The sequence below is a fragment of the Phallusia mammillata genome, chromosome 6, assembly GCF_965637545.1.
Source record: "Phallusia mammillata chromosome 6, kaPhaMamm4.hap1.1, whole genome shotgun sequence".
Classification (NCBI taxonomy): domain Eukaryota; kingdom Metazoa; phylum Chordata; class Ascidiacea; order Phlebobranchia; family Ascidiidae; genus Phallusia; species Phallusia mammillata.
In genome coordinates this window covers 7726577-7739137 of record NC_137257.1, presented here as the reverse complement: position 1 = coordinate 7739137, position 12561 = coordinate 7726577, and the positions used below count along the sequence as shown (strand labels likewise).

Genomic DNA, 12561 nt, shown 5'->3' with positions numbered 1-12561 from the left:
TTCTTCTTGCACAACGTCTAAACACCTTAGCATATTTTTGGTGAGAAAAGAATTTTATATTGAGGCTAGTGAGCACACATTTTATTCTTTTATTTTGCAGAAACATAAAAACAATGATTCATATTTTATTTAATCCGGCGACCATTGTTTTGCATTTAACATAAAAATTCAAATTCGTGATATTAACTATGTCGATGATGTGACTTTCGTTCCCACGCCACAAGATGTTTAACTTCCGACATTTTTGTTCATTCAGTAGAGGAAGTGCGATAATGTCCTTAAACAATACGTCTGCAGTCTCGGCCGCCAAATGCAGCTCTCCAGGTGATGAAATCTTGGTCTTAAATAATTATTGTGAGTTTCGTCCACAAACATATTATTTTGCCACCTTCGGGTAAACTACTTGGTAAACTACATTGTCATATTATTTTATTGCTAGGTCAGTATTTTGCATTTTTTTGTATTTTTAAGGTTTGAGGATGTTCGGAGTTTGTGTTTAAACCTAAAATATCATTCCCAAAACACGTAATTTTCTCAAAGATTGAAAGCATTTTTGCAAACAACCAAGACACCCAAAAACTTTTTTAAGGGCAAGCAACTCAGCACTTCCCAAACAGTCTAATGTACATTTTTCTTTGTTTTGAACTTTTTGTGCAATTCCTTAATAATTTCGCCAAATTACTCGTCACTTTAATTATCTATTGTTACGTGAGCTTCCTATTCCATTGTTACCCGCTGCGCACGTGCCTCTACGCGCGAATTTGCCAGCACGCGACGCATTACGACGTCCCAGTCGCGTTTTGGCACGCGTCCAGCAGCGCGATTGTCGATTTTTGTTTACCAAGTGCGTCTTTAAATTTGCATTTACACTTGCACTTCGCAACTTGCCACCGATGCGTAGAAATAAACATGTTTTGAATTACTGAAGCTCCCAAGTGGAAATGCAGGTTTTCTGCAACATACAAATGTTATGCGTTTTTGAAATAGAATCCTCAGGTAATTCGATTTAAGATTTTCAAACATTTAAAAAAAAACTTTTCTTGCAATAATAAAAAGCTTATTTTAGTTTGAAATTCTAAATAACCTTACACACACATTTTTGGTAAAACACAAAGAAATTACATTTTAAATATTACAATATTTTCTCGAATTCATATTTCCACAATTTTTCTTGTGTGAACAACCCCTGTTCGGAGTATCTTTGTTTGGTGGACAAGTACCTTTAGCTTGTGATATTTTTCTCAATCTGTTAATTTTATTCCCACGCCACAAGATGTTTAACTTCCGACATTTTTGTTCATTCAATTGAGGAAGTGCGATAATGTCCCTAAACAATACGTCTGTAGTCTCGGTCTCTAAATGCAGCTCTCCTGGTGATGAAATTTTTGGTCTTGAACAATTGTTGTGATTTTTGTCCACACAGATATTGTTTCAACAATCTTTAGATAAAATATCGGGCAAAAGTTTGTACTGGTATATAAGACTTTTTAACACTAGGTAATTTTTAAGGTACTGTTTAAATGTGTTCGAAGGATGCTTGTAAACATGAAAAAAACATTTTCCCAAGACATTCGACGTATTTTTCCCAGAGATTTTTACAACTTTTAAGCCTTTTTTAGATAAATTACATCACATCACGAACTTTTTTTTAACAATTAACAACCAATTAAGCACTTTCGAATATTGACAAATCTTACACCATGATATTGTTTTTGTCATGCTTCCTTAGTTAAAAAAAACAGTCAAATGTACATTTTTTATTGTTTGGAACGTTTTGCGCAATTCCGAAATAATTTCGCCAAATTTCTCGTCACTGATAATCACTTTAATTATCTATTGTTACGTGAGCTTCCTATTCCATTGTTACCCGCTGCACACGTGCTCTAACGCGCAAATTTACCAGCACGCGACGCGTTGTGACGTCGCAGTCGCGGTTTGGCACGCGTCCAGCAGCGCGATTTTTGTTTTTTGTTTGCCAAGTGCGTCTTCAAATTTGCATTTACACTTGCACTTCGTAACTTGCCACCGATGCTAACTTGGCACCGAAATATGTTTTGAATTACTGAAGCTCCCAAATCGAAAAGCAGGTTTTCTTCAACATACATTTTTTGCGTTTCTGAACTAGAACCCTCAGATAATTAGATTTATGATTTCCAAACATTTTAAAAACCTATTTTCTTAACACCATAAAGTGCTCGTTATAATTTGGTAATCTAAATGACTCGGCACCCAAATTTTGTTAAAATACAATGGAATAACATTTTAAATATTACAAGTTTCTCGAATCCATATTTCTACATTTTTTCGCATTGACAACTCCTTTAGTTGGACAAGTATCTTTAGTTGATAATATTCTTTTCAATCCGTTTATTTCGTTCCCACGCCACAAGATATTTAACTTCCGATTCTCGTTCATTCATTAGAGGAAGTGAAATAATGCCGCAAGACAATACGTCTGTAGTCTGGGTCAGAGTTGCAAGTCGGGCCGGGCTTTTCGGGCCGGGTTCGGGTTCGGGCCGGGTTCGGGCTTAGGTATTTGTCAGAAAACGGGCTCAAAACGGGCCTGATTTTTCGTTTCGTTTCCCCCGTTTTTTTAGTAAAAATTTTCTGGCTTTGCCTAAAGCCCACCCTACTCCGAAACGTATTGTTTACCCTATTGTTAATTGTGTTTGTTGTCTTTTCTCTTTTTGTCTTTCTCATACTTTGTTACAAGGCTTTCGTGAATAGGCCTGTCAATCAAAATTTCGGGCCTAAACGGGCTTCTCAAAACCGTTTCGGGTTCGGGCCGGGTTCGGGCCGGGTTCGGGCCGGGTTCGGGCTCAGATTTCGGGCCCGCTTGCAACTCTGGCCAGGGTTCGGAATCTCGCTCTCCGGTTTTGAAACGTTTGTCGTGGACGTGTGACGTCATGTTGCGTCTACGATGAAGTTATTCTTCCATACATTGCATTGACAGTTCTGTTTAGCGGAAAATTATGTGCATACTTTTGATGCAATACGTTTTTGAATCAAATTGTTTGCAAATTTTGATTTGTTTTTGTGCTATGATTAAAACACGAATACAATGGGAGTAAGCGACTTAGATAAAAGTCAAACCTTGTAAATGGAAATTTCATATGCAGATATATATATTATATTATCAAAAGGTATGCAACATTCTATAACAAACGTTTGAACACTAGCGGCTATATTGCATTTGAACATCGACAAGTTAAAGCGTAATGTTTTCTACTACATTTTCCAAACGTCGAAACTTTTGCTAAGATTTTTATGCATTTCCGCAAATCATTTTCACAATTTCGCGACATTGATAATGACCATAATTACCCATTGTTACACGAACTTCCGACCCTATTGTTATCATCCCGCTGAGCACGTGCTCGATTTGGCGTGAAGTTCCCAGCACGTGACTTGTTCTTACGCCATAATCGCGTTTTGCCACGCGTCCAACGGCAAAGTTTGCGACTTTTGTTTGCGCCAAGTGCGTCTTTAAATTTGCATTGGCACTTGCACTTGCAAACGATTGGTGAAAATAAAACCCTGAAAAAATGAGATAAATTTAGTTTCTCTAAAAATAAACAAATTTCGAATAAATAACCAGAAAATCTTGCGGGCGATTTGCAAAAGCAAGATTATATTACTTTTCAAGGTGTTTTTGGTTATTAAATACGAAAAAAATGCGGAAAAAAAACTAACAGGAATTTATCCAACATTACCAAATATATTTCCATCACAAATGTAAAATAACACTTTTTATTTAAAACATGTATTGCTTAAAAATGTCCGTGGGAAATCAGATTGCGGAATATTTTAATATTTTGGTCAATAAACCATGCATCGTACCATATATTTAAAAAACTACAATGATTTGCTAACATAAATCGTATTTTGGAGTTACATTATTGCGTGGACCTCATCCCAATCGCGAACATTTGAGCAGGCGACGGGGTGTCAAGTCACAGTCACCTCTCGCGTTTTGGCACGCGTCCAACAGAGATATGTGCGATTTTTGTTTGCATAGTGCGTTGCCAAATTTGCATTGGCACTTGCACTTGATAACTTGCAAGTGACTTATTGTGGAAGTGTTGTTGACGATTTTTGACCGTTTTAAATTTAAATATATTTATTTTTGTCAGTTTAATTTCATCTTGTTTTTATAATTAATCAGATACCGTTGACAGCTTCTAATATTATGTGTGAAATTCTTACGAATCATCTAGTCTACAATATTCTATGTTTGTATTTGTTGTTTACTCTGCACCGCGATAAACGTGCATTTTTTATGTTTACGAGCAATGAATATTTGTTTGTTGCTTTTTTCTCAAACCCAGCAAAATTTTTTGGTCCAAAATGTTGTGGTGTCAAAATGAAACTCCCACGCATGGAAAACTTTCTTCCGACATTTAAGTTTATTCAAATGAGGAAGTAAGATAATAGATCCAAACAATATGTCTGTACCCTCTCGTAATCTAATTGTTTCTCTCAATGCCAAGTTGCTTTCAGGAAAATTTGAGTGTGAATAACTCTTAAATTATCCCGTTTTGTTGAGTAGCAGTTGATCAGGTTTGTCGCTTTATCATTTTTTATATGTCGCCCACAAATCTAAATGAAATCCGCCGAAAAAAATTGTATTCTTATTGTTGCCAACTGTTTGAAGAAAGATATATCCTCAGAAATACGAATTTCGCTTTGGTTCACGCCGAAACAACCAAGCGCATATACCTGCGGTTTGCGGACCAAACTTAGCCCACTTAACTTAGTTTGTGCGGCCTTCAAATTTTCTGATTGTAAAGCAATAAATGCGGTTAGAACTAAATATTATTGGTGGCTGTTAAATACGTGTGAGCGTATTTGGTACGCAAGAAAGTAAAGTCAACCTGTGTTGCATAAAGGTTTGGCCTAGGCTTATCTTGCCAATAGTATTTGGCCAATCAGCGATAGAAGTTGCACACCTCTGCTGTAAACCAGAACATCTCAATATCAAATCCAACAACTAATCACTATTTGTTGTTTACAGCCACGAACGTTCCTTACACCAGTTCGACGCAATGACATACCAAATGATGGAAGACCTTAACAGCATCAATGCTTCGGTAGTTGCACAATCTTCTTCCAGCGCTAACTTACTGAGATGGATGGAAAGCGACAGAGAATTGATTTCGGATCTTGCTGAAATGACTACTACATTACAAGAGGTTAGCCTGTATTTTTTATTTTGGAGAAGTTTTATACAGTTTGATTGTAACATAAGTTGTGTCTGATTAAAATCGTTTATTTATATGACCTAACCAATTTGAATGCATTGTCTTTTCGTAGAAGATTTTAGTTTGTTTCAACGTTATTGTTTATTGATCTTCATACCAAACTATTGCTGTTTGTCATTTTACTTATCAACGTACTTTATTTAGTTATCGTCAACCAAAATGCTCAATATTGGCCCCAAAACTGTATCTAATAACCTTCATATTGAGCAATTTGTTTTATTTTTAAGTTTAGAAATAAATCGAGTTTGCGCTTAGTGCGTTTGAACGTTTTTTATTTCTTATCTTTTTTAAGTATACACGCTTTACTGGTTTTATTTATTAAACATTGTCGCAAGTTTTTTCGAATATGTTTTTAATAAACTCTTTTCCAATCTCATATAAATTCTTTGCAGGAGTTTAACGAAAACGCACTTAGCGTTTGGGAATCGGTTAACGAAATCATTCAGAAGCAAAATGTGGCTGATGACAACGCTAATATTAGAAACGCGACGCTAGAGGCGTTAGAGATATGGTCGGCAGAAACACAAACGTCTCTGTATCATATTAACGACAATGTAAGACATTTATCTATTAAGTTTCTCCTAACCTAAACAAAATGTAATGAATAAAAAAATCGACACATTAATTTAACTGCTTGATTCATTTACAACGTGAACATTTAATTTTGTGTTAAAATTTATCATATGTTTTCAGATGAATGTTCTTGGTGCGAGAGTGGATCTGATAGCAGGGGTGATCGGTTCTATCAGCGAACTCGATCGGAATGTTTCCAAAATATCCCGACGTGTTTCCCAGCTCGACCGATCAACTTCCGAAAATACCCGATCGTCAAAAGCACTACAGCACATGGTTGAAGGAACGTTGGAATCAGTTGCTAATTTGGTAAGCACGCACAGCGTTTCTAACAAGAAAATTATTCCCGAATTCTTACAAATACTGAGTGCTAAAAATTAAAAATTAAGCAGCTTGTGGAAACAAGAAACTGAAAAGAGGTTGGGACTAAAAAGAGGTTGGGAACGTCTTGCTTTTTTCCGTGAATTGTACTTAGGGTTACCGTCTATCAAAGCAATGTAGTTGAGTATATTTTTAACGCGGAAATTTGATCTGAATTAACAGGGAGCAGTACTTCAAAGCTTTCAAGAATCTAGCAACGCTACGGATCGAGGCACTTATCAGCTCATCGATGATTTGCAACAAACTGTTTACACCCAAAATTCAAACCTCGACACATTGAGAAATGAAATTTCCAGTGTTCAAACTTCGGTATCTACACGCCTTGATAACGTCACTCAGCTGTCGTCGGAGCTTCGTATGTCGTTTTCCGAGCAGCAAGGTCACGTGGATCAGTTGCTAGGCGACAGAACTACGAACCGACGCGATTTAGATTATCTCCTTTCCAACGTAAGATTTTGCAACTAATTAAAACCTAATTAAACTGTTCACCTTTTGGCATTTAGGAAAACCCCTTTTCCACGTCATTGACACATAAGAACAGGACGTTATGTTATTTATACCTAAAGCAGAATTGTTTTGAATGTAGGTCGACATGCACGATGGAGCTATTCGTTTGCTTAACGCTTCAAGCGGCAAAGTTGCAAGCAGTTTGGCATCCCTCAAGCAGACTCTAGTCAGTAGGACAAGACAAATTGATAATATCGTTTCGGCTGCAGCGGATGATAGACAGACACTAGATGTTCTGCAAACTAAACAATGGGACCACAAGTCCAGGTATATTTCGTTCAACGTACCACATTTACATCACATATAGTTGGATCTATAAGTTATTTCTGCATGTAGTGTATTTTTCGGTTGTGGTATTGTCCCAGTTTGATATCTAGTTCTCCTTTTTTGCGTAATTATGAACAACTAATCAATAGCCTGATTTCAAAATTATAGTGCGGGATTATAGTATTAAAACCTAACCCCCTTGCTGAATGCAGAAAGTGGTACTTAAATTCTCAGGTAAATGGGTTTTTTTGAAAAATGTTTATACTCTGTCAATGTTGGTAATGATCAATATTGAACCAACGCTTATGTTGCGTTTGTGCATCCTTCAGAAGTGGCTTGCAACATGTATGAATGTATGTTTGTTAATGTTAACGGCAATTTCTTGTTGTCAGAATAATGGAGTTAGACGACCGAACAAACGGGGTGGAACAACAAGTGAGCACGTTGGATGCAAGACTCAGTCGATCTCTGAATAAACCGACTGTCGAGATTGATCCACAACTTCAGAACAAAGTGGAAGGCCTGGGTAAGCATCAAAGATAAATCCCAATGGCTTCATCTTATGTCGCAACATATTGATCTTCGAAATATTATAAACTGGTTTTGGATCTTTGGCATTTTCAGTTTTATAAACACAGGACATGAAAACAACTTTGTTTTAGTTTTACTTGGAAAACGTAATCAACACTGTTTGTAAGCCAAATTGCAACACTGCTTCAATATAAAACAAAGATTTAATTTTGTTTTATGAGATTTAACCGTTCTTACAAACATCTGTCTAAAAATGCCTCGAACCATGTTTTAGTGTTAAGGGATACGTTATCGATTCTTGTACTGAAGTGCAAATAATTAGGATACAAAAGTAAATGTGTATCAATTTATATATTTTCTATACGGCCTTTATTGTTAAAAAGTTTACTATGGTATCTTGTGCTTGCAGAGTCTGGTCTTAACCAAGCTCGTTCTCGAATTACAAGGCTAGAAGCCGAGTTTGACGTCTCAGGAAACGTAACTCGGCAACTTCTTGATAGAGTGGAGGGAAATTCACTAGAGATAAGCAAGATCGAACCGCAAAGCCCTGTGGTGAACAATTAAACTTACTTTTAATAAATAAATAAACTTAATGAATTCTAGAATAATTCTTTCTTTGTCTTCTCGATTATTTGGATCAGGAGGTTTGCAATTAACCGGAGTAACCAATGGTTTGGGATTCCAGGTGATCTTGTAACAAAATGGATTTGCGATTGGGCGAAACGCCTGGTAATCTTTGATGCATTAACATGATACTTTAGAATTGTAAGCTGGTCTGAAAGACCGAATCCGAAACCACAAGCATAAAACCCGGCCGGAAACCTAAACTAAGGAAAAAAACACGACCAAAAATTAGCGAACAAATAATGCTTAGTGTAAAGTCAGACCCAATGCAAGCCCGTTTTTTAAAACTCTAGCCCTCACCTCACCCGAAAATCCATCTCGAATTGCAACCCTGTGATACCTTTGTACCTTGTATTTGTGTACAGAACGACCAGGTGATGATGAGTCTGATTTCATCAATATCAGCATTGGAATTATCACTGAAGGACGTTAACGATTCTCTGTCGTTAAATATCAGAGATATACTTGCTCTGCTCACAGATTTCCAGGTACTTATACTACTCTTGTTTGATGACATCACAAAATGGTCAAAATCATGTACAAAACACAATTTCGCAATGTATTTTGAAAATTTACAAGTTTTTGTATTTTCTTTTTTAGCTAGCATTCGATACGTCAGGTCGTATATTGGAAAAGTACAATAACGAAATGAAAATAATGGAAATGAACTTCACAAATCATTTCGAATATTTCACAACGAGCATCGATTATTTAAATCAGGTATACAAAAACATTTAGCGTATAATCACTTTTACACTTGTAAGTATTATTACCCAGAGGTGTGGAATCCTAACTGAAACAAGCAAAAGTGTTCGAGTCTCCCCTATTGTTGGAATGTTTGCCACAAGAACAAAGCTTTTCTACCAACAAATAAGGACACACATAATATGGCAACTCTGACAATATAAGACAAGAGTCCATTCTGCATACAATACATCCGAGCATAGGCGCCGAGTGGGCGGTGGCGGGGTGGCGCCGCCACCTTGGGTTTGTAAAGCACGGTGGCGGCCACCGTGGATATTTTAAATTGTTTGTAGCGGTATCGTACGAAACATCGTAAAATCTGGGAACAATTTTGCTTTAAAACAAGCGTACTGGCGAAAAAGCAACAAAACGTGCCGAACTGCAACCTGTTTTGGTTAGTGTCTTGTTTATGACGCCAAACACGCAATTGTCGGCATTAAATGTATGGCCATTATTGTGTACCATGCGATTGGACTGTAATAGTTATTTTGGTGATACGAGCAACAAATTGACGAAACGTTTCCGAATCGTTGCTAAACCAATAATAACGTTAAAGCAAAGTGTTTCAAATAAATATTGTTTCAAAAAAATTGACGAACGTTGCATTCTATTTTCTAGTTGGAGCTCGTGTGGTTGTACGCATTGGTTCATGTGACGTCCTAATTTACGTCCGCCACCTTGCAGTTTTGAAAAACTCGGCGCCTATGCATCCGAGTCTCCCCTATTGTTGGAATGTTTGCCACAAGAACAAAGCTTTTTGTTCTGACTGATGAGGACATGTTATGGCGTGTGATTTTTCAAAGAATAATATTACTTAATTATAGGAATAATAATACCATGTATGTAACTTTTCGCAATGTATCGCAAACAAAACTTGAAACCCAATATCCAAACTGCAATATGTGCGTCATTGCAAAATTATAACAACAATAATAGTTATACAATATTATAAAATAAACAAATATTATTACAACAATACTTGATGATTTCACCAGATTGTCAGTGCAACAAACTTAGCAGTAGCAGATAACACACAGAGGATCAGTGTCGTCAACGAAACCTCCTTTCTCTCACAATTCACCCTAACATCTCTTCTGGCAGAGGAGGTCAACGGCGACGCCCCTGCCCCCGCCAAAAACGTGACGTCATCGGAAGCTGATGACGACAACGACTATGTCGTCACCGAAACGATTATAGCAAGATCTGCTCTGCCACCACCTCCTCCAAGTGGGCTAGAGGCCTATAGCGTATACCAAGACGGTATGAAAGTGTTTCTTGGCGTATAGAGTTCATTTAGCACCAGTCTTACTGATATCATTCCCTAATCTGTTACCATTCTTGTAACGTTTTCCACCTTTTTTATTATATATATCACAAGTTTGGAAACGTTTGTTTCCAGGCTAAAATCAGTTAGCTATCGTATACAGAAATATTATTTTTGAACAAGACACTGAATATGCTTGCTTAAGCGAAATATATTTGTTCTGTATAAGATAGCTAACTGATTTTCGCCTGGAAATAAACGTTTCCAAATTTGTGAAACGTTCAAAAAAAATAGTACGGATAAAACCGCATTTACCTAAAGCAGGGTCCGCAAATAGTGGGTCGCGAGACCTTCCAGTCTGGGTCGCGAAATATTTTAAATTTCCCATGAACATGATCATAGCATCCATAGGTTTAATAAACTTCACATATTTTCAACCTCCTAATTATGTTACATATGACTACGTAACTGTTACATACAGTCTATGTAACAATGCAATAGGTTAACCCAGTGGTTCCCACCTTTCGTGGACCATGGCCCCCTTAAAGTAACTTTTTGGCCTCGTGGCCCCCTTAAAGTAACCCTGTAGGACCTGTGCCCCCCTTAAAATGTAGATAGCGATCTCACATTGGAATGCGGTATTATTTTTGACCTTAAACAGGTCTAATAGAATAAATGAGCATGATAAACCTCAGTATAAACAAATAGTATGTGAAATAGTCCATTTAATTCGGGAATAACGTTAAAGTGAAAATGACTTTTAGTAGGTGTTTCTTGTGAATCTACGCCCGTGCCCCCCCTGGACACAGCTCGTGGCCCCCCTGGGGGGCCACGGGCCCTGGTTGGGAACCACTAGGTTAAGCGAACCTGCGCAAACGGTCATGCTTTTCTGTTTCCATTTTGCAATGCGAGGTTAGCAGCAGCAACGTCCGTTTACCTACTGTTTTATGTGCTGACTTTCGCTTTATTTTGTGCAAGAAAATATAAACTGACAATAGCTTAACAGCAGTCTTAATATTGATATCTAGTTGCTTAGTATTTTCCACAAACTGCATGCAACAAAATGCTTGGGTCGCGAGAATTTAGAGCAATTTTTTTAGGGTCGCACCAAAAAGTATTTGCGGACCCCTGACCTAAAGTACACTACTTTAACTTTCAGATACTCATTTTTTATGTTATGTTCATGACAAAAAAAATGACTTATATTCTTCAGAAACAGGCGCCATTGACTATTCAGACTTTGGTGGCGACATTTGGAGCAACCCTGCTAATGTTGAGTTGGCGTCAATACTGAATGGTGATGCAGATGCAGAGCGTATTCACAGACGGACAACTTCATTACTGGGTGCATCGTACGAACAGGATTATGATGAGGACGATGAAGATTATGACGACGATGGATATTATGAGTCCTGAAAATTACTTTTTGTGCATGAGACTTCTGTCTAATGAAACTCAATATTGCGTTTTCTACTGAAGGGTCGCTAAAAGTTTATGTGTCATCCTTCTCTGACTCGTAACAACTATAACATTTTTGCTCTTGGTGTTTCAAATCCTATTTCGCTTTTTAGCTGATGGGTTTAGAAAACAGTAGTATAAAATTGTTTTTGGACTTGCTGTTTTCAGCTTTTTTATTGTATAATGTTATCTGTCTTCTTTTTCAAACATCTTCTTACAAATCTGAAACACAGGCGAAGATTCCAGAACATCAAAATTTCGTTTATAGGGGCGTCTTTTATGCCACATTAATAATACCTTTTTTACCTCTATTAATACAGACGAATCAGGTTATTGCATCAACCGATTATGCGACTAACAGACGATTTGTTTTTACAAATGGCAGATGCTAGTGGTTACTAGTTACTGGAGTAGCCTACCTCATGCAATTAAACGGAGTACATGTGATAAATCGGACTCGTCTGCACTATTAAATTCCTGCCAATCTGTTCATTGCGACATTGTTCCGTCTGTGCTGCATGTAGGCTATTAACACCATAATATGGTTTTTGTTTTTCTTTATTTAATCGCCATTGAATTCAATGAAAAGTTGTTAATTGTAGCATTAAAGGAAGTTTTTGTTTGATTGTGTTTTCATGTTTACGGATTTCGCAAGCAACAAGCTAAGCTCTGTGAGAACAAATACTTCCAATGCCTATGTTTCTATACATGGATTAGGGTAGTTAAAAGTACTGATAAATTTGTTTGCAAACACATGTCTCCATTTCAGAAAGGATATGCAAGTCAATATCTTAATGTAAAATATTACAACGTTTTGACAGGTTCTATGGTCATCGTCAGGTAAATGAAAGCGTGGCTCAGATATTGGCTTGTATCATTTTGCTGAGAATTAGTAGAACTGTGAATTCTGTACCTCAATGGATACAAAAAGAATGGACAAAACTCTATAGC

General features: G+C 37.1%; 1 protein-coding gene across 2 annotated transcripts in view; it reads left to right on the top strand.

Moving 5' to 3' along the window:
- The window catches only part of LOC145234768 (uncharacterized), a 40531-nt gene extending 28296 nt beyond the window's left edge, over positions 1-12235 (top strand). The window contains exons 15-25 of one of the 2 annotated variants that reach the window (XM_080099491.1): positions 5015-5192; positions 5654-5815; positions 5955-6143; positions 6378-6662; positions 6802-6989; positions 7382-7515; positions 7930-8072; positions 8510-8632; positions 8745-8864; positions 9884-10148; positions 11366-12235. In XM_080099491.1, the coding sequence (XP_079955617.1) occupies positions 5015-5192; positions 5654-5815; positions 5955-6143; positions 6378-6662; positions 6802-6989; positions 7382-7515; positions 7930-8072; positions 8510-8632; positions 8745-8864; positions 9884-10148; positions 11366-11568 (1990 nt within the window). In that variant the 3' untranslated portion in view covers positions 11569-12235. The other variant, XM_080099492.1, reaches the window with a different exon arrangement.
- Positions 12236-12561: the final 326 nt, after the last annotated feature.